The sequence below is a fragment of the Thunnus thynnus genome, chromosome 3, assembly GCF_963924715.1.
Source record: "Thunnus thynnus chromosome 3, fThuThy2.1, whole genome shotgun sequence".
In the NCBI taxonomy this organism is placed as follows: Eukaryota; Metazoa; Chordata; class Actinopteri; order Scombriformes; family Scombridae; genus Thunnus; species Thunnus thynnus.
This window is the reverse complement of record NC_089519.1, coordinates 31,595,360-31,616,357: the sequence shown is the minus strand read 5'-3', so window position 1 is coordinate 31,616,357 and position 20,998 is coordinate 31,595,360. Positions and strand designations below refer to the sequence as shown.

The 20,998-nt window shown below is 39.8% G+C and overlaps 1 protein-coding gene across 1 annotated transcript in view; it reads right to left on the bottom strand.

The window, feature by feature from the left end:
* LOC137180151 (voltage-dependent T-type calcium channel subunit alpha-1I-like) overlaps window positions 1-20,998 on the bottom strand; it is a 223,393-nt gene that overhangs the window by 142,396 nt on the left and 59,999 nt on the right. Inside the window, exons 3-4 of the mRNA XM_067585420.1 lie at window positions 12,456-12,567; window positions 6,649-6,782 (exon numbers count right to left, since the gene is read on the bottom strand). Coding sequence (XP_067441521.1) covers window positions 6,649-6,782; window positions 12,456-12,567 — 246 coding nt within the window. The remainder of the gene's footprint in view (window positions 1-6,648; window positions 6,783-12,455; window positions 12,568-20,998) is intronic.

The window sequence follows — 20,998 nt, the reverse complement described above, 5'->3', positions numbered from 1 at the left end:
TAGGTACCTACTGTAGCTGACCTTCAAAGAATAAAAGGTACAGTGAGATCATCAATCATCAAGATCATCAATATGATGAAATTCATTAAAAAATTTTTATTTACTGTATGTAGTGACCCAAATATGTGCTTTTCTATTACCATTTGACTGTAAACTGGTTATTTCACTATTCACAAAGAGGTTAAATAGATTTTTCCTGCTTCCAGTGCAATTTCACATCCAAAAAATGTTTCTGCATCTAATGCCGGCTGTACACCAAATGACTTTTCGAGCGATTTCACTGTCGCAGACAAATTTTCAGTGATGGAATAAAATTATGAGAGTTTTGCTAGAGTTGTGCCATCTCGTCATCTAGGTTGTTTGGTGTAAGTGGGTCATAAAACTCAGTCTGAGCTGTCTTTTGAGTCTCTCTCCAGCACCAAACAGGAAGCAGCAAACCATTTATTGGCAGGTAACATTTTACCTGCCAGTAAACATGGCAGGGACTCCTGAGGAGGTGCATCCTTGCTGTCCCTGTTCTCTCAACCAGGGTTGTGTCCACATTCTGCAGTGTCTTCCCTTTTTTATGGCTGGTTTTTCAGAACAAACCACTGCACACACAAGGGTAGGTGTAGCCAAAAGCTGCTTCTGTTTCTGCTCTATTGTTTTTTCTTCTTGTAAATTTCCACCAGGAGCAAGATGGGAAATAATCTCAAAAGGAATCTAGCTGTAGTCTTGCAAATACTGACCCTGGAAGATCCCCAGTCTTTTCAAAATCATGACACATTGTCTTTGGATGTGAGAGGGTGTCAGATTTGAGTCTTTTCAAAGTCTTTTCAAAGTCTTCTAGTGTATAGTAGACATAAACCTCCAGTCTTTTCATGCCTCATAGCAAAAAGTCCTAATGCTGAATAATGGCAGGTGCCAACAGTAAAAGACTAAAGGCAGAAAAAAGACAAACTGCTATAATTCTAATGCCTTCTTTTGCTTCGCCGCCTTTTTTTCTCCCTCTCTCTCTTTCTCAATCCCTCCCTGTCCACTCCGCTGTGGGCGAACACAGTGGCGCAGTGCTCCAACAAATTAGGATCAGCGTCACTCATTGGAAGTAATGTTATTACTGCGACCAAGAGCCAGGGGCAGCTGTATATATAATCACCACACAAAAGATCTGAATATGGAGAGACAGATATCCTATGGTGCTGGTTTCATTGTGCACAATAGTGCAGCCATCGCTCCCTTAGCTATAAGAGACCTCAGGCGAAAGACTGAGGACCAATAAGGAAATGTGTTTATTGTGGTTCAATGTGAAAAGACAATGACTAAGAATATATTAATGTACCATAAACTCATAGTTCCCATTGAATATTATGGGTTTTCTCAATGGTATTTCATATTAAAATGTTGATATATCTCAGTGACAGCATTATGCATCAAACCAGTTGAACAGTGTATCAAAAGACACTTGATTAATGCTTTATATCTACATTTAATGGCATACTTGAATTTACTGTACGTTATTAGATTGACTGTAAATTTCAAAGTCCTCAACAATAAAGCATAATGTTGCTTACTAGTGGACATGGCAACTCTCTAGCTAACTCATTAACACCCAAACCAATGAAATGCAAATGTTCATTTGAGTCATGCAGCGCAAGAACACAAAGGTTTTCAGCTGGAGTTCTGTTTGTCTGAATCAAAAACACCAGGGAAATACGCACTCAGCAAGAGGTGGTGGCTGGGGGAGATTTCACTCAAAAAGCTGACTTTTGGTCTCATGTTGGACACCTTCCTATTCCACATCAGTCCACATAAACAAACATGATGCTCATACATCGTTCCATATAAACTAACAACTGTGCGCAGGGGTTTGGTTCAGCAGTACAGTGAAGCTAAGCTGAGCCTGGTGTGGAACTCATGCTGATCCTAATCCCTTTCCTGCAGCTTGCCTACTGTTTGTGTTTGCAGCACACTAGTTCCCAGGGGTGCAACGTTTTATCACGCCCCCCTCCCTGCCGCTACATGCGCTGCATGTGGTGGATGTTGGACTGGGGAGTAATTGGTGGTGGTGGCGGTATCTCTCTTCCATGCACGCTCTGAGCATTGGGGTTTGGTGTACAGGGACGAGGCAGCAGATCTCTGCGGCTGCTGCTTAGAGGATGATGACTGACGGAATGACTAGGAGAGGGAGGGTGCGGGAAGACATATGAGCTGAAACTGTAGGATCACAGTGGAAGAAAAAGACTGGTTACGAGAAGGCAACATGGTGGAAGTAGTATCTCCTCTAGCCTAAAGGCTTGAGCAGTGTGCTGTTGTTGAAATTTATGGAATATCTAAGGAAACCAAGGCAATAAAAGTAAATGAGAAATGTTCGTCTTCCCTTGCAGGGAAAATAGGAGGAGGAGGATGAAGAGAGAGGAAACAAAGAGACGGGGAAATGTGTAAGATAGAAAACTGCAAGTTCAGTGAAATATGGTAAAAAAAATTACAGCGAGCATAAAGGAAAAACTTAATAATTAATCTGAGAAAAATGTAAAAAATATATAGAAATGTGCAAACATGGTCTTTTGACCCAACATGTAAAACAATTATTTGAATCTTAACAAAAAATTAAGATCACTGTTCACATGGTCTCATTAGAACATCAGCTAGCCACTGAGTGTTGATGACATGACATTGGAAGAGAAAACGGTTTATGGTTGTTTGCTCCAGGAGGTTTTTTGGGGTACTATCGTAGTTTAAGAAAGCATGTTCACAGTGAGTAAATTTTGCTTTAACAATCGCCAAAGCCACGCCATCCATCAGAACCCAAGATATATAAGGGTATTTTACAAGACTTTTTACACACATTACAAAAATAAACATACATTTTCCAGACTCCCATATTGTCCAATATTATTATTAATATATTTTTTCTTACAAAAAAGTATCTATTGCAATGCATAAAGTCTTCATGCAGGCAGTGCAAACTACACAAGCTGCTGGTCACTTTTTATTCAATGTGACAGCTTGTATGCAACTACATGAAACAGTTTAGTCTCTGAAAAAGGTGTTCCTTTGTGTGTTTAAAAAAAAAAAGATAAAAATTGTAATTAATGCATAGCTCACCTGTAGCCAATGGCCCTAAAACACAGAGGATTTGTCCAGTTGTGAAGGGAGACTGCTTTTATAATGTGTGATCCATTGTTATGCAAATCAGTTTTTCCACCTGTAAATGTTCAGTAGGTCAGAGTCTACTTTAGTCCTGTGATCCTCAAGGAAAACACAATCTGTTCATGATAAAGTAATTAAGAGACTTGTATTATTCTGTAGTTCAGCTCGATCATAAATATGCTTTGACCTCAAAAAAAGTGCATTTTTAAAAATAACTCAAGTGCTGCTTGACGACAATTCACACGAGTGTGATGTTGTAGCAGAAAGCACAACATGAAGAACAGTAGCGGGAAAGCATTAAGTAGAATGTGTCTAGGAAAGCTTGTTTTACAGTGTTGATCAGAGCTCATATATATAAGTCCTAGCCTCTGTGGTCTTTTTAAAGCTCCAGCTGTGGATGTTTGAGTGTTCATGGGGGTTTTCTTCTGAGGTTTTCCTGGCCTTTTTGCGACATGTCAGGCAGTTGTATTGTCATCATTGTCTTTGAATTGAATCCAGCTGTACACAGCAGACTGCAAAACCATTTACAGCATTTTTGTTTTGTTTTGTTTTGTTTGCTTTTTGCAGAACTGGGGGTGTTTAAAATGATTAGTTCTTTCTCCATATTGCTGGGTTTCTGCGACTCTGTCACATTTTTGTTGTTCCAAAGCTTTTTCTTGCACCAACTGTTTACATCAATGGCCTGCCCCTTTCTTACTGTGCACAGTTTGTCACATGGAGTAATGTACACTTGTCATTTGTTGATGCAGGAGCATTTGTTTTGATGCAACTGATCTTCCCGCTAATACAATTGCGGCAGAATTGTTGGCACGTAAAAACAAGATCCCACTGAGACCTGATTCGATATCATGATTTTGTTCGATCTTATAATCGTGCACATTGGGCTCTGGAGGAGGGGTTTCAACTCTGCAAAAATGTTGTCTTGACTATTTGTGTGGAGGCCAATTATGATATCGAGTAAAGTCTACAACATGACGGCAAATGTCATCATTAAAAAAGCTTCAGCCAGCAGGAGACACAGATGTGAGACATTTACACAGCATCCCCAGACACCTTTTAAACACAACTAGTGGTGTCATCTCTTTTAAAGATGATCTTTTGTTCTGATTGCTGGGGGTGTGACTCTGCATCTTAATGATTTCTTTAAAAAAAACCCTCAAGAACATAAAAATGATAAGATAGAGCATGATTGTTTTGAGTCATGAAGTTATGTTAATTGATTTAATTCTTATGTTCCAAGAGATAATGTGCTACCCCAGCTTTGGAAATGTGTGCCTCTTGCCAGAGCTTTTTCTGTTGTCTTCCTTATTCTGTCACAATCTCTATTTTCTTGTACCTCATAAAATTACTTAAGTTGAAAGCCTACAAATAAGGTCTTGGTGCTTTATTCAGGCTCTGCACATCATTACAATAAAGCGCTATAGCAGGCAACATCTAATTATCAACTTTTCTCAGCACTTGTCAGCGCTGTCAACTGTTGTGAGGTTTGATTGCAATCTATAATTGAAGTCACAGATTCTGTTCTGCTCATTCTAGGCCATGAATTGGTGAGGAAGATGAGCACCTGAAACCTGATCTGTCTTTATCTGTTTCCAAATCTGTACCAAATGACAAATTTGTTTTATTGCTTCCCAAAATGACCCATATGAGCATTTTCTGATCCGAAGCCCCTAAAGGTAGGACACCATCATTTTTTTGTGCTTTCCTTTCAAATGACAAACACAAAAATGATTCAGATGGGCACAAACATGACTCTCTTAAACTTTGAGGAAGATCATGGTTTGAGTTAAAAGATTATGGTCAAAAGTAAAAGAAACCTACATTGATTGTCATTGGGTATCGGGATGCTAACAGCGTTCTCCTGTAGCAAAACCACATCTCCTCCCCATGAGTACAAGGTTTTGCAGCTCTATAACATCAAGATACTTTTGCCTTTGCTCCTGACAGATGAGAATAAAATACAACCACTGGAGGTCATACATAAGCATAGACCCTTTCAAGCATTTGGACAAATGGCTGATGCTGTTGTTTTTTCACAGACTGTAACTTACAAAGATGTGTGCCCTTTGAAAAGCTAACTTGCATTTAGAGATGGAAAATTTCAGCCCCAGTCCTGATCAATAAACAGTACTTCTAAATAATTTTAAAACAGTCACAGCTTCACTTGGCCATTAGCAGGTGTTCTGAGTAAGAAAGTAATAAACCCCTCTCTTACTGTCTTGTTCAGAGCACCTGCTATGGCCACCTGTATAGGATGAAGCATAGGACGACATGAACGCAAGAAATCACATAACAGGTGTAACACCACTATGTGGTATACAAACTGAAAATGGTTTGGCTCAGGGTTAGGCTGAAACTTTAAGAAACTCAACCTTACTCCTACCATTGGTACTCATGATTGGTTATTGAAGGTTCAGCAGAAACTCTGTAGTTCTGTAGTCTCTGTTGCTAAGATTGTTCCATGGGTTGTTCCCGTTGTCCACTCGCATATTTTGGATCTGATTCAGGCTCCAATATGTATGGATCTAATTGAAAAGTTTCCATTACAGGTATGGAATGAGAAAAAGTAGAGAAATCCTACTTCTATAGTTTCTTCCTGAGACCGTGGAAGTTGGCCAAGATGCAGCTTCCAGAAGCCAACCAATCAGATCAGAGTGGGCTCATCGGGAAGGGCGCCTTAAAGAGACAGGTGCTAAAACGGCCTGTTTCAGACAGAGACTAAACTGAGGGGCTGCATAAAGAGCCAGTATAAGATAAATGAGTAGTTTTCTGAACTGTAAATCATGCAAAGATATTCCAGTAGAGCCCCGGAATATAAATTTAGACCTGGAAATGTGCATGAGATGTCCTCTTTAAATGATTTTTTTTATCACCAGCAAAAGGTTTTGACTCATATTCATCAAGTCAGCAGTAACAGCATGACCCCATGCAAAATTTACGGCAGGGTAATTTCACCTGATTCATAAAATTACATCGCAGTGATTAGCTCAACTGAATTACATTATCGTTGTGTTATTGTCAGCCGTGTCCCAGGTGAAAGCCAATCACTATCACCGTGTTAATATTTAATGTCATGTTACATATTTAACACAGACATGATCAGCAGTGCGTGGTGGCACAATGGATCATAAACTGTCAGAAAGACAAAGCCGAGCCGAAAAAAGGGATTTGGAGACCGGACCTTTAAATAGACCCGGGATAAATCATATTTAAAAATGTGAACTTTCAAATAATTCAAATATGTGGAAGCTGTAGTTTCACCATACAGATTTAAAACATTTACAATGGACTTATAAAAAGGGAAAATAGATTACTGGGAATTAATCAGCTTCCATTCACATTTAATCCAAACATATGAGCTTTATAAGTAGGAAACACCCTACTTATAAAGCTCATATGTGCTTTCATCTGTACTATGAACTGTTTTCATTCTGTGCTGTCAGTCACTTATCTTTGCAAGACTTGTCATGTCCCCTGACATACAAAAGGGATAAAGCAAAGAGAGCAGGAAGTCCTCACCCTGCCATGACGATAAAGAAATCCAGCCGGTTCCACGTGTCCCCGAGGTAACAGCGTCGACCAAAGATTCCCAGGGCGACCATCTTTATAACCATCTCCAGAGCGAAGAAGATGTAGATGAATGCATCAAAAGCCTGACAGAAAGACAAAAGGAGTGACAAGAGACAAGGTGTCAAGGATGAGAAGGCAGAGAATGTCATTTGTCATTTCTTTGTCCACTACAAACTCCATAAAGCTCCATGGTGTCAGGGTGCCAGAGGTTTCAGAGATAGATATCTCAAATTCAACAGATAAAATTGAAACATTTGTATCATTAGACACCTTTTGCTTCATACTTATATTTTCCATCTACATCTACACTGGAAGATTTTAGTAATTTGGATGATCCAACCCTTTAAACCTGTAATAATTCACAAGATTTAGTTCTTAGTCAGACTCCCCTTCTTTCAAAGCCCTGTCTCCCTCCCAGTCTTCTCTCAATCTCTGTTCCTGACATTTTTCCCAAACTTCCCTGCCAATCTTTTACTTCCATCCCTGTTTTTTTCCATAACAGTTTCGCATATCCATCTCTCTTTTCCTAACTTGCTTCTCTCTATTAAATCTCTATTTCTGTTTTTTCGCACTTCATCTCCTCTCTCCTTCCCTCAGCCACCCTCAGTCTTCTCCCCAGTCGAGCAGTTTGCCCTAAACGGTGGGGTAATGGAAAATAATTTGTTTGAGCAGTAATCAGAGATAAGCCCCACATCAACATCCCCCACCTCACTCCCAGCGTTAATCAAGCATCTAATTAAAAGAAGAGAGAGAAAAAAAATCCAAATAAATCAAAGATCTCAGCTTGCTAATGCATGTTATTGCTGTTGTGAGCAAAAAGCCTAGATTAGCTGCTGTTCTTTTTTGTGTATAGAGGGGGATTAGAGATGAACTGACGTGCTCGGCGTCGCCTGTAATTTGATTTTCAGAGTGTACTGTAGGCGACATGATCTGGATCTGAACCATTGGTGTGGATCTTTGTTTTGTGACTAGCATGCCGCTGAAAAGAAGCATCCTACTCAGCAGTACTGGAGGAGCATACAGATGCCAGATAGCCTGCTAATGTTCAGGATCGGTCAGAGGTGGCAACCTTGACCTTTGTGAAACCGGGAAGATGGACGAGGTGCTGCCTTTTGTAAAGCTCGCTGACCCAGAGGAGATGAGAAGTCCACTAAATGTCAAAATAAGAGTCCTTCCCTGACATTTGCGTGGATCTCTTTCTAACACCTCTCACTCTATTTTGCTTTTTCTGTCAGTCTTTTTCTCTTTTTTTCTTTTATGTCTCTATACTTCTGCCTTCATCCATCCCTCATATTTAAAGTTTTGTCATATTTATCACTCTTTCGTCTCTTTTTTGTTCTTAGAATTTAATCGTTTTCATACTTGCTGTATTTGTATGTATATATGCATGTATTTTCCCGTGTGTTGCAAGTATAGCCTTTATAGCCTATACTACATTTTTTTTGACACTGATACCAATACTTTGTTCTCATGATGATATGATATCATGCAGTATGAACACATATTTTGATAAGGATCCCTTAAATTTATTCCTCAAGAATTGTTATATGTACTGAGACGGACACTACATTTGGAAAATAAACTTTTCAGTGCACTCAAGTGGACAAACTAAGTAATGGCAAAACCTGCTCTAAATGATCTCAGTAGTGTTGGCATTTGTGTACTGCAATTTCTTCAATTACTCATTGGCCAGATGTATCTCTAAAAAGCCAAATGCACATTTGTAAATTCTTTTGCAGGTGCTGAGGGATAATTATACAGACAAAAAGGCCACATGGAATGATTATATGACCTGTTTTTGTGGTTCAAAAGCTGTCCTTTCCACATCAATCACCATTCATGGCTGCTTTAAAGCTGGATTTTTGGATGCGTCCTACATTCAGTGTTGGCCAAGTTACGGAAAATTAGTAATTAGTTACAGTTACGAGGTACTTCTCTCAAAAAGTAATTGAATTACTTCACCAATTACTGCATATAAAAGGTAAATAATTTCTAGGGAAAGTAACTTTTGCATTACTTTTAACACTCCACTCGTTAAAGCGTCCGTTTTGTTTTCCCCACAACCCCAAATCATTTCAGTTCAATCCAGTTTCACAAACATAAAAGAAAGACAACTCAAAAGTCTACTCTGGGTTTTACTGCAGATCCACAACTCAAACCAGGAATAGCAGCGACAGTTCAGTAACAGGTACAATTTACAATACATAACGTTATAACTCCAGAGACACGGCTTATGTTTTACACTGCCTACATTACATCATAAAACACACAGATACAGAAGGAATGTTCTTGGACTTAGCATAAAATACCAACTCTTTCAGCTACATTATCTAAACAATACATTAGTTCTCTGTTTCATGGACTGAAAATGTAAAGAATGCTGGAAAAAACTTTACCTACAGTAAAATATCACAGAATCATAACTTGTGGGGCAATGAATCCTGTTGTGGAAAAAGATCAATTTTTGCCACATAACTCTGACAGTTATCTATCAGTTATCAGAAATTGAGGGCAAACATACCATTTATGTTTTTCTCACCTTCTATTGTACATCATTACACCATGTAGCAAAAAGTTATTACATAAAGGGCAAACTACTTATTTCTAACTGTTTTTTTCAATCCAACTCGCTAAGTGATCGGATCAAAGAATGCTGCTATTATAAAAGACACTTTAGGACACAAGAGTATCAGCCTTGATGGGTTTTTTTTGTCCAAAGTCGAGGATGCATTTGTGCTTCTAATCTGTGATGAAGGACGACATTTGCATGAACAGTTCTGTTTCTGAGGGCTCGTTATTGATTCTCTTACATTTCCTGCTCAGTAAGATAAAAACACTGCGGTCTTCACACAACAACCTGAGACGTCTGTGAAGATTCTCACCCATCCAGGTCACAGGATAGCTCGAAGGAATAAGTCAAATGCAAATGAAGTTGCTGTTTGGTCTTGAAGATGTTTCAACACACATCCAAGAGCTGAATAAAGCCTCTTGCATAAGTTGCAATTCTCTAACATCTTCTACAGAAAAAAATTCAGATGTAAAATAGTGGAAATAAAGCTTGAAACACCATATATCTGGACTTAAATCATCATCCAAACCAGTTTCCCCCATTATAACCACCTATTCATCCATGCACCAGCGTATTCTAGCTGACTAAATAACTAGCTAAGCTTCCAGAGGTCTTTAAGTCCACATTTGTTAGAGCTTATAGATTGTGCTGGTGAGGCACCATTGAAATCATGTTATCGAACAACGGATTTTCTGAGAGGAGTGTATTGACTGCGGCGCTGTAGCCCACTAAATCCATGCTGATACTGAATAGGGTCTATAGATACTTGAAGGAGAAATTCTATTAGGTCCAACTCACCAGCCACCTCCCCCAGGGAGTTGAATCAATCTACTGTGCGTGTCGGCTGTTGTATGATGAGTGTGGTTCCTTGTGTGTGTATTCGTGTGAGAATGTGAAAAAAAAAAAAAAACAGGACGCCGGGGTGATTCAACAAGCTCTTCACACCGACAGACTGGAGACATACGCGCACACGCTCGCGCACAGATGTTACACCCACTCAGGCCACCTTTGACATAAGTGAGAAAGGATTCTGTTTTTTTTTTTGCCAGATGACGAGGTGCTGAGGTGCCATACGTGAGAAAGTCATGCTCGCTGCACCATAAAGACCGCATGCTAGCAATGAGTCACCACGTGGAGTTTCAGACCCCAGCATGGGAGGGAGAGCACAAAGGGAGAGTGAGACAAGGATGGAGAGAGAGGAAGAAAGAGAGGATTGGAGGAGATATGCATGTGAATTAGTGAGGTTTTTTTTGTTTTTTTTTTTTATCTGTTAACATGAGTATGCAGGAATAAATGTAAACATGTGCACACTTCCTGGAAACACATTTGTTCCTGCTCTGCTTCTAGGAACGTGTTGGCATGTATGTGCATGAATGTATCTGCATTAGTGTGCTTTTGTGAGTTTAGCGTGTCTTTGCTTGTGGAGGTTATGTATAAAAAAGTGTGCATGAGAGCAGATTTGTACTGTAAATGTGTAATGTTGTTTCTACATCATGCATGTACATATGTACTGCGTGAAACCTTGTCAAATATACATGATCTCGTGTAACTAAGTAAAATTTAATTATAGAGCACTTCAAAATAGTTACAGCTTGATCCCACCGGATGCTGCTGCGTTGCGATCCGGCTGCGATGCGGCTGCTAGAGCTGATCGCAGCCACTCTAGTCAATGCTTGCGATCCCACCAGACGCACCGCAGCAGCGTGTTTGAGGAGCATCCCAGAAGAGGCTCTCCACTCCGCTCTCTGCTCCGCTAAACATACGCGCCTAGTCTGTTTTTGACGGAAGCCGCGCAAAGCTGCGCATAGCAGATCAAGCTGGGCAGGAAGTCAGATACAGAAACAGCTTAGAGCGTCCTCTGAGTCAGTATTATTGTAAAACTGCAGCAGCTCAACTGCAGCAGCGGCTCTAGAGTAGCAAAAGGTGAGCCCTGCAGGGTCCAATTCAGTCACAAAATATCACACTGCCATGATTTTTTCTTAAACCACTTGTGTCTAAATATTCATGGACTTTTACAGTGGAGGCTTTTGGAGGTGCTTTAAACATATCTTGTGCTGTAGCAATGAAAGCATACAGTATAGATTGTGGTGTTTAATGTGCAGGCTATAGAACTCACATCTTTCCTTTTAACTGTATTACTCCCCCGACATGCACGCATACTTCCCAAAGAAATCCAAATAAATCAAGCTAATTGAGCTCTGCTAAACTACAATGGTTGTTCAGTACATTTCAGATTTGAACTCTTCTGCTGTCTACTGTCAGACTGTCCTTGAGCAAGGCAGTCTTGAACCACACATGCAGTTTCAAGGCTTTAATGGTCATTGTAAAGAAAACCGCATTGTTAGATGGAGAAGAGGTGAGGGCTTAAGTCTGTTTTGAATTCTTAGCAGTTGTACTGTAAGTCTAAATATTACCCAGAGGGTGGTGTCAGAGTAAAAAAAAACCCAATAAAAATATGTGTTAGCAGTGGTAATTACAGTATGTGCCATCATTGTTTGGATATTACATCACATTATCTGTTCAAATGAAAACTCCAGGGCAATGAGATACTACAGGGGTGTCAAGCCCACTGGCAGGTGATTACATCATTGGTAACTGATGCTACTTGAGATGGATCGTCTGAGCCCTCATTTCCCCAAAATATGTGTTTTCATCTGAGGCGTTCAGGTACAGTGTTGAGTGTAGGTCCCCTGTGTTTTGGAACTGCTCGTGGAAAAATAGACTTGAAGCTTCAAAATATGCGCGGTGTAAAACGCAAGCGAGAGAAATAAGGAGGCAACAAGGGGATTTGGAATACAGGGGAAATAAATCAATCAAATAGTGGATTCCCTCAGCTGTACGCAAATTACGCAGTGATACAGCCTGCTTGTGGCATAAGGTGACACATCAGGAGATACCATTAGAATTCATATTTTGGGAGCATGAAGGTTTGTACATAATTATCTGGTAATTGATTCATTATTTGTCAAGATATTTGATGACCAATCAAAAACTGACTGTTGCTTGTGTGCGAAAAAAAAAAAAAAAAACATCAGTACAAAACTGTTCTAATCACAAAATATGAGATGCTGCTTTAAATTTAAGGATAGATGAATGCAAAAATCACAATCACAGAAGTGTGTGTGTGTGTGTGTGTGTGTGTGTGTGTGTGTGTGTGTGTGTGTGTGTGTGTGTGTGTGTTCCTCACCTGTAGAATTTGGCATCGGTCTGAGGAGCAGTCAATGTTCTCGCAGGGTTGGTACATCCCCAGGGTCACGCAGTTCAATAGGATCACCATCATACTCACACGTTCGAACCAGGTAGAAACACAATCGGTTAAGGAAAATACCATACAGAGCAAGATACAATCTGACAGCAAGGGGAGAAACGATGAGGTACCAACACTTTGAATCTCAGAGATACAGTAAATAACAAAGATATATAGGTCTGAGTCTGACTGTGCATGCAGCTAAATCCAAAACACTGACAGAAAGTGCTGAGAATAAACGGAAAAAAACTGCAATTCTGCTTCACTGCTACAGCTACTGACTACATTCTGTTACAAATATGCATGTAGTCTTAGAGCTTAAAATAAAAGCTCAGTTTGAACTGTGATATATTGCATTTGAGCACAAACAGAATGACCAAAAAATATTCTGAAATAAGACATGTTTAAAATGTTGTATCTATCTTTAATTAGCTCTCTGATGAAGTGAAACCTCTGAAGAAAAAACTAGCATTAAAGTAAATCTAACTTTAACTGACGCATTGATTAAACATATCACTCTACAGTTTATCTTCTTTTGCTACTGTACAGGATCACATTACTCCTAAAGGCCTTTTCTATACCAATACTCTAACATTTACACCCAAGTGTAACAAAGGTTTATGACAATGCCTCTAAGTCAGCATTATTGTAAAACTGCAGCAGCTCTAGAGCAGCAAAAGGTGAACACTGCAGGGTCCAATTCAGTCACGAAATGTCACACTATTACAGTTTCATTTTTCAGGCCTGCCATGATTTTTCTTACACCACTTGTGTCTAAATGTTTATGGACTATTACAGTGGAGGCTTTTGGAGTGGTTCTAAACAGATCTTGTGCTGCAGCAATGAAAACATACAGTATAGAGTGTGAGGTTTAATGTGCACGCTATAAAACTGGCATTTCTCCTTTTAACTGTGTTACTCCCCTGACATGCACACATACATCCCAAAGAAGTCCTTGAGCAAGGCACCGCATCCCTACTTCTTCAGCGGCTCCTAAGAGGACGACCCTACTTCCTCTGACTACTCGAAGAAAAATGCTGCAGAACAAATGTCAGACAATATCTGCGGTGATGCCAAATGTTTTGAGAGTACCGTGGCATGAACAACACTTGTTTTGAGAAGAGGTTAAATGGAGCAAGCATAACATGCAAAACCAAGCTGTAAGCTAGAGAAGGGTGACAGAAACAAAGCAGCAGAGTGTGACGGAGTGATTCAATATGTATTTTCTGTGTGTTGGGGGAGTGAGCGCAGTGCTTGGCTAACAAGCGTGTGAAGGGGGGATGTGCTGTAATAGCCCAGGAGGTCCAATCCTTTCCCAAGGCTATACAGCAAAGGATGCTGAAGTGCTCCCCCAGCAGACTACAACACACAGCCTGCAGGATGGGAGCAGCTTCACCAAGGAATAACAGCTAGAAAAACAGGCAAACTCTTCTTCTCTGAGTGTACTACACCGCAGGTTTGAAACAGACAGAATTCCCAGAAAAAGATTCTCAACATGTTTCTCTTGGCCCTGCCTGAACCTTCAAACAAAGAGATGGACTACTGTAGATATCACAGCACGGATAAAGATAGTCTGTGAGTGGGCAAAACACATGCATACACATAAACACATAGACACATGCACGCAAACACCCACTCATTAACACACACATAGGCGGAAAAGTACACACAGGCAGATATGCGCACGTGCAAACCTACCAACATGTTCAAAAAAACATAAATGCTCGCAGTCACCCACCCACACGTGAGCACACACATTCACACAAACACACCCTCACTTGTGCGCATTAAGTCTCACATTAAATCAAACCTTAAATCAATGCACGTCAGCTGATGGAGATCATTTAAAGAGAAATAGTCAGCGCTGCAGGGAGGCAAGTTTAATATTGATGTCCCGCAGGCTAATAGCTGTAAAGTAGACATGTGAGACAAGGTTAAGGGGCGAGATTTGTCATCTTGTACATGTTTGTTCGACCTCACAGACTGTACTGCCAAACCGACATCACACGCAACGATTAATACACTGTAGGATCCATTTTTTCAATCTTTAAATATTGCTCTTAGAAGTACAAGCTGTCAGTTTCTGGCTGTTTAATACAAACTGAAGGGCACATGCAAGCAATAGCAGTAATACACGTGCATGCACAAACGTTATACACTTGCACACACTGAAATTGTTCATATATGTTATTATTTGAATATAGAAGAGACAATAGTTGTAGAAAAGAACAAAATAAACCCAACTCTTAAACATATGAGCACAAGTATTGCAAGCAGAAAGTACAAAAAATCCCTGACTGGTAAGCTTTACTTGTAGGAGGATGGAATAATATGGTATAATAATAAGGAAAGAATCAATGAAATTTGCTCAAACTGTTTTTGCTTTAATTTGCAGAAGACAGAACCATAAATTATGAAATAAAAGACAGTATTCAAATAATATCTGGGTCGCAGTTGAGCTATCGTCAGTGAAACAACACTCCCTGCTGGGGTTCATTTCCCAATTCCTACTATCTGTCATAGTGAAATGAACAGCGGCCTTTTAGTCTGAATTACCTGCAGGGAGCTGGAAACAAGCTGCAACATTGACATATCATCACCTTTTTAAGAAGATACGGCACACTTATAGCAAACAGTTGATTATTTACACATCCAGCAGTTACAGAGCAACATTATTAATCAGTTGCAGCATCATTTGTCTTTTTGCTCATTTTTTGGTCTCAACAAACTCCTGAGGGAAATATCTTTAGCCGCAGTTTGTTTGTGTTTGCTGTTTGGTGCTGAGCAGAAAGAACTGTATCATCAGGTAGCTGAAAACAACTGCCTGCCATGAAGGAAGAATACACTATGAGAGTGGTGAGAGTGAACCAAAACAGGAAAGTTGAGTGCTGAACAATGACATTGAAGTAGTAGTGGGGAAACTAGGGAGTACCAGGAGGGCTTCCTGATAAAATATGATAAAATGCACCCATGATAAAATCACAGTTATTCATTTGGCGGATGCTTTTGTGTTGTGATAGTGCTTTTCCAAGCCACTATCAGTTATCAACTTACAACTGGTACAGATATTTAAATGATATCATCGTACCACAGGCAGGCATATATATACTGCACGCTATCACACACACACACACATACGCACTTTTGCCACTTCAGCTATTTTCTGTGGCTAGCCCTTCCTAATGAGGACAGAGATATCATCCGGAGGTGTCACTGAGCTCATGGTGAGCGCCTGTGAACACACCACCTAAAAAGCACAGCCTTTCCAGGAAGATACGCACTTTAATGTGAAAACTGCGGGTCAGCGTTTTCTCATTTCGCCAGTCTAAGTAATGATGGCAGCCTTTGGGCTAATGCTATATTATCTTGGGGTTATTTCCACTGCCAAATGCATTCTTTAAAAACAGCCTCTGTGAGTTGCCAGCGTCCCCGGCGTAGCGGTTTAGCTTCTCGTGCACGCTTCTTATGCATGTGCTGCCTTTAACAAGTGTCTGTCTGTCTCTCTCCACTTCTAAAAAATAATAGTAAATTAGTGTAGGTGCCTTGGAGGAGGCTCTATCTTCTCTCTCTCTCTCTCTCACACACACACAGACACATGCACACATACTGCACATCAACACCGCAATTGGATGGTGAATGAGGTAGAATTCAAAGCACAAAGCTCTATTACAGACATGGTGTTCGAAGAGGATTAACTCAGAAATTGTTTTATGAAACTGTTTCACCTCCAGAATTGTTTAACCTTCATTTTTTTTTTTTTTTTTTTTTTTTTTTGCCAGGCAGTGATTGCCCAAATAGGCTGCTGTTTTTCAGCATGCTCTGCTTCACATTCAACCAGAGGCTGTCACTCACTACTGGAAGCTGCCTGCAACACCTACAGTATTATACTCTGCTGTAGGCCACTGAGCGGATCCATTAAAATAGTGAGAAATATAGCTTGACAGATATGGCTTTCTGAGTTCTGCTTTGTGAAGAATTAGAGTATTTTTGTGTCAAAAAGTATATTATTTATGTCCTTTTTTTTTGGCTTGGCATGGTGAAAGAAGCTTCTAAAATAGTGTTAACAATGTAGGGACACAAAACCCTTTCAATAAAATCTTTATTTATGAAAATCTGACAGTAAGTCAAGTATTAAAGGTTTTACGGAAGTTATATATAAGACTATTATGTCATCAATGTATGTCATCGCAATATTTTAGTCCAATCCTAGTTGGAAATAAAATGCCGTACCTAAACACACTTTGATGTAGGTTGTCAAGGGAGACGAAACATTTCAGGGCTACAACTAATGATTATGTTCATCATCGATTCATCCCTAAATTACTTTTAGGAGTCCATTAAATGTCAGGAAATGAAAAATGGCCATCACAAGCTCTGAAAGCTTAAAATTAATCTTAAAATTAATTAAAACAGTCTACGTATACTGTAAAACAACAGCTGATTGACTTTTCTTAAACAATAGTCAAATAATCTTGTGATGGTTGACTGATTAAATCAACTCAGTTCAACATGAGAGGAGTTTACATTCATTTTGGCCTTTCTGAGGTTTTCCTGGCAGCTCAGTGTCCACACCTGCAGAATAAAAGGTTTGACAAAGTTTGACCCGGAGATCTAGAAACAGACTCAATTACATCACAGAGCTGGCAGGAAACAAAACCAAGATTTGAAAAGGCCGAATAAAATTCAGTGGCACTGGAGACCATTACCTAAAAGATTTGGATGTGCTGAAAAGCATCAGCGTGACAGAGCTGGAAAGAGCTGGGAGGCTGAAAATGTGTGGCAGCGGGGGCTAAATGAATTCTTAATACCTCACTGCGTGGCGTCACTCTTTCTAACCCTTCTCTCTCAATGTCCCTCTGCCTTACTCTCTCTCTCTCTCTCTCTCTCGCCTTCCCTCTCTCGTTTTTATTGTTTCCAAAGAGACACGCAGGAGGCAAACGACCTCAGGTTTCCGTGGCAACCAATCAACTATCAAATGAAGTAAATAGTCACAAAGAGACGGGGAGAAGGATGGAGAGAGAGACTAGGAGGAAGAGGGGGATAGCCGGTTATTTTGGTATCAGTGTCTTTACGTGAGACCCCATCATGTTTACGGCATCACTGTCTGCGTAAACTTCACTGCTAATAAAGCTATGATACAGTATCTCTAGTAAGGTGTCTCTATTTTTGTTTTTAGAAAAAAAAGAGGCATTGCTTTCTGGTGACTGTGATGAACAGCCACTGAAAATTGAATCAAATTCTGGTGACTTGGGAGAAAGTTTCAAATAGCAAACCTGTTGAAAAACCTTGAAGAGAAACAAGAAATGCTCCACTACTGAGCAAGGCGCCTAACGTACAAGTTCAGTAGGATAAACCAAGTTCAACAAATGCTTAATTGTTTACAGGTGTTGTTTGATTGTTCAGTATGAATTTAAACTGGTTGTAAAGGAATAGTTCAAGCAAATAAGTATAATACCAAAATAGTGAGATGGAAAGATCTCACTTATTATCATAATTTGTAATATTTGTTTAACCTACATGTAAACAAAAATAAAATACAAAATACCAATTTGTGTTTTAAAGGGAGTTACAGGCTGGAACTATTTTTTGGCCGACAACAGTCGGGAGCAGTGACTATGCCAGTTTTGGTAGTATTGTGCATGTACTGTACAGAGACCAAAACAAAAACCTATCAAGAAATAGTTCCAATACAAACAATAACCCCCCACAATAATCCCCCTTTTATGTTTGATTTGATATAAAGTCTTTGGGCCAAATCCACATTTGGATTGGATTTGGATTGCGCGGCTTTTGCAGCCGCTAAACCTGTGCAAATGAGACAAAAAGATGGAAAAAGAAAGAAAAGCGTGTAATACACAAAGCGCCCGCAAAGGGTGAAATGCGCCGCAAACTGCGTTGCCAAGCAAATAGCTTCATGGTGTGCCTTTGCCATTTGCATGTATGTAAATTAGGTAATATTCATACATTTCGGTGCAAAATTGGCCCCTTTCTATGCAAATAAGCCTCGATGCAAAAACAGACCAATTCACAAAGACCTGCACTAATTGCCACACGCAATTAGGGCGTTATTAGCATCTTCAGATAGTCGGTGGTAACTACACACACTCACTCCTCACTCGCTCTCTCTTCAAATCTTCAGGCTTGTGAGGCTTGAATGAACTGAATTGATATTGAATGATATCAAGGGGGAAATCTTCAGTCAGACATTGGGGGAGGATCAAGTGGGTATGGGGTGATAGGCTTATCTCAGACTTTCATCTACTAACAATAAAAAAATGTCCTGACGGCTCTGATGGAGCTCAGGATTCATCCATAAGTTCTGTTTTATTACAAACAATCCCACTGTATCAACCTGGAATCTGTGTGTAACAGCTGATCTGTGTAGATATGTAGCAAAACACAGAACATGAATTACCGTCAGATCCTGACCGATCTGGTGTTAATGAAGTTACCGCTGCTGTGCCTCTTTCTCAGTTTGGAGATGTACTTATTGTTTCAGCTGTTGTGTGATGCTGCGGCCAGATGTGACACACAGCCAGATGTGTGCAACAAACAGAAGATCAGCATTGATGTTTCTGCAAATTCCCACATACATCCAGTAACACCCGAACAACATTACTGTAAGATTGAGACGTTAATCTAACAAGTTTCAGACCTGACTGAGTCACATTAATAGCTGTAGCTTATTCTGACTGACATTTCAGTAGATTATTGTTTTATTGTACAGCAACTGTGGTTGTTTTTAAATGTGATTTATAAATAAACTTGATTTGCTTATGTTATAGATATGAAATACTAGAGAAGAAAAATAAGCAAAATACATGAAAGTTGCTTTGTGATTGTGGAGAGCTCTGTGTGTGCATACCTCTGCTAATTAAAGGCTTTTGTGCTGTCTGCAGTTTCCATTATGGGCCAATCTGTGTGCTGAAATGTGGAGAAAAGCCTGAAACACTGGAAACTCACTCAAACAGGTGCAAAACAAGAGCAAAGGGCACTCAGCTGCAAAACTTCAAATCATTAGCGCAAAGTCTTTTGTGAACAGGACCTTAAAACTTGTGGATTGTGGGTGCAAATGCTGCGCAACAGCGCTATTAGCGGGCGCAATCCATTCTTTGTGCATGTGTCAATGATAGAATGATAAATGATAAATTCAACGTCTGACATTAAGATACAAAGGCAATAGAAAATGTGATGAGTAATACATAATAAATAAAACATGAAAAAGCATAAAATTGTGTAAATGAGTCAGTTTTGGATAGAGCCAGCTTGGTTAACTATGTTGGGAGTCAGATATCAGACTCATACATTTTTATTTTCAATGTTTATCTCACTTTCAGAAAGAAAGCTAATAAGAATAAACTCAAAAACGCTGAATTATTCCTTTAAACTGTTATATGCCGACGATAAACTGGTTTAATCTTTCCTTTTTGTTCTCTGCTTTGCACAAAGACTGGTATGAACTGCTTACTGTGCATGAAACTTCACCTGGAAAGTTGTTTACTTTGAAAGCAAAAGCTTGTTGCCTAAGAGTAGAGAGTTGATGTCATTTGCTGTGCTGCTGTCAGCACATTTGACATACTGCACAGGCTTTTATCCTAACAACGTTTACTGCTTTAGTCTTTCTTTTTTGTTCTTTTGTTTTATATCCACACATTTATCTCACCTCCAATCACTCTCACTCTCCTCTCTATCTTTTCACTGTAGTCTCTCACTCCCTCCCTCCTCTTCCTCCCTCTATCCTCTCCTCCATCACTGTATAATGTCCACAGAGCTTGGCAGGTCTCTCTCTTTTTTTTTTTTTTCCTGGAATTTTCCATCAGGGGTTCTTCGATCCAGTATAGCTGACTGGATAAAGGGAGGCCGGAGTGTGTGTGTGTGTGTGTATGTGTGTGTGTTGGACAGCAGTAAATGTCATGGGATATCACACGGTAATGCTCCACAGCGTCTCATGTCAGCTCCTCTTTTCCCTAAGCTGTCAGGTCAGAAGAGTGCCCACAGACACACACACATATGCACATGTGCACACACACACACACTCGGAAACACTTGCACGGTAAAGGTTATGTGTATAATTTTCAGGATGAGGGTAACGACAGAACAACAGAAGCTATTACTTGTTCTATGAATCTCTCATTGCTCATCAGCCCGCTGCCTTCTGGGCTTTCAGACAGTCGTTTCTGTCGTTTCGTCTTCACCCTTGATTAGATTTAAACTGATGTTTGGTTAAAGGTGTGATATGAAGCTTTTAAACTATCAATTATCACATTAACTCTGCGGCATTAGTGTAATTACTACTAACAAATGAGAATATAATGTCGTTCACATGATTAGCAGCCTCTATCTAGTCTGGCTAAAGCCGCCTGCGGGCTAAAATAAACTGTATCCACTGCTGAAGTTCTGAGATGTCTCCATTAACTCTGCCACTGAGCTTTAGGGGTTTTTACTGGATCTTACATCTGAATTAATTTCTTCTTTCCCTCACC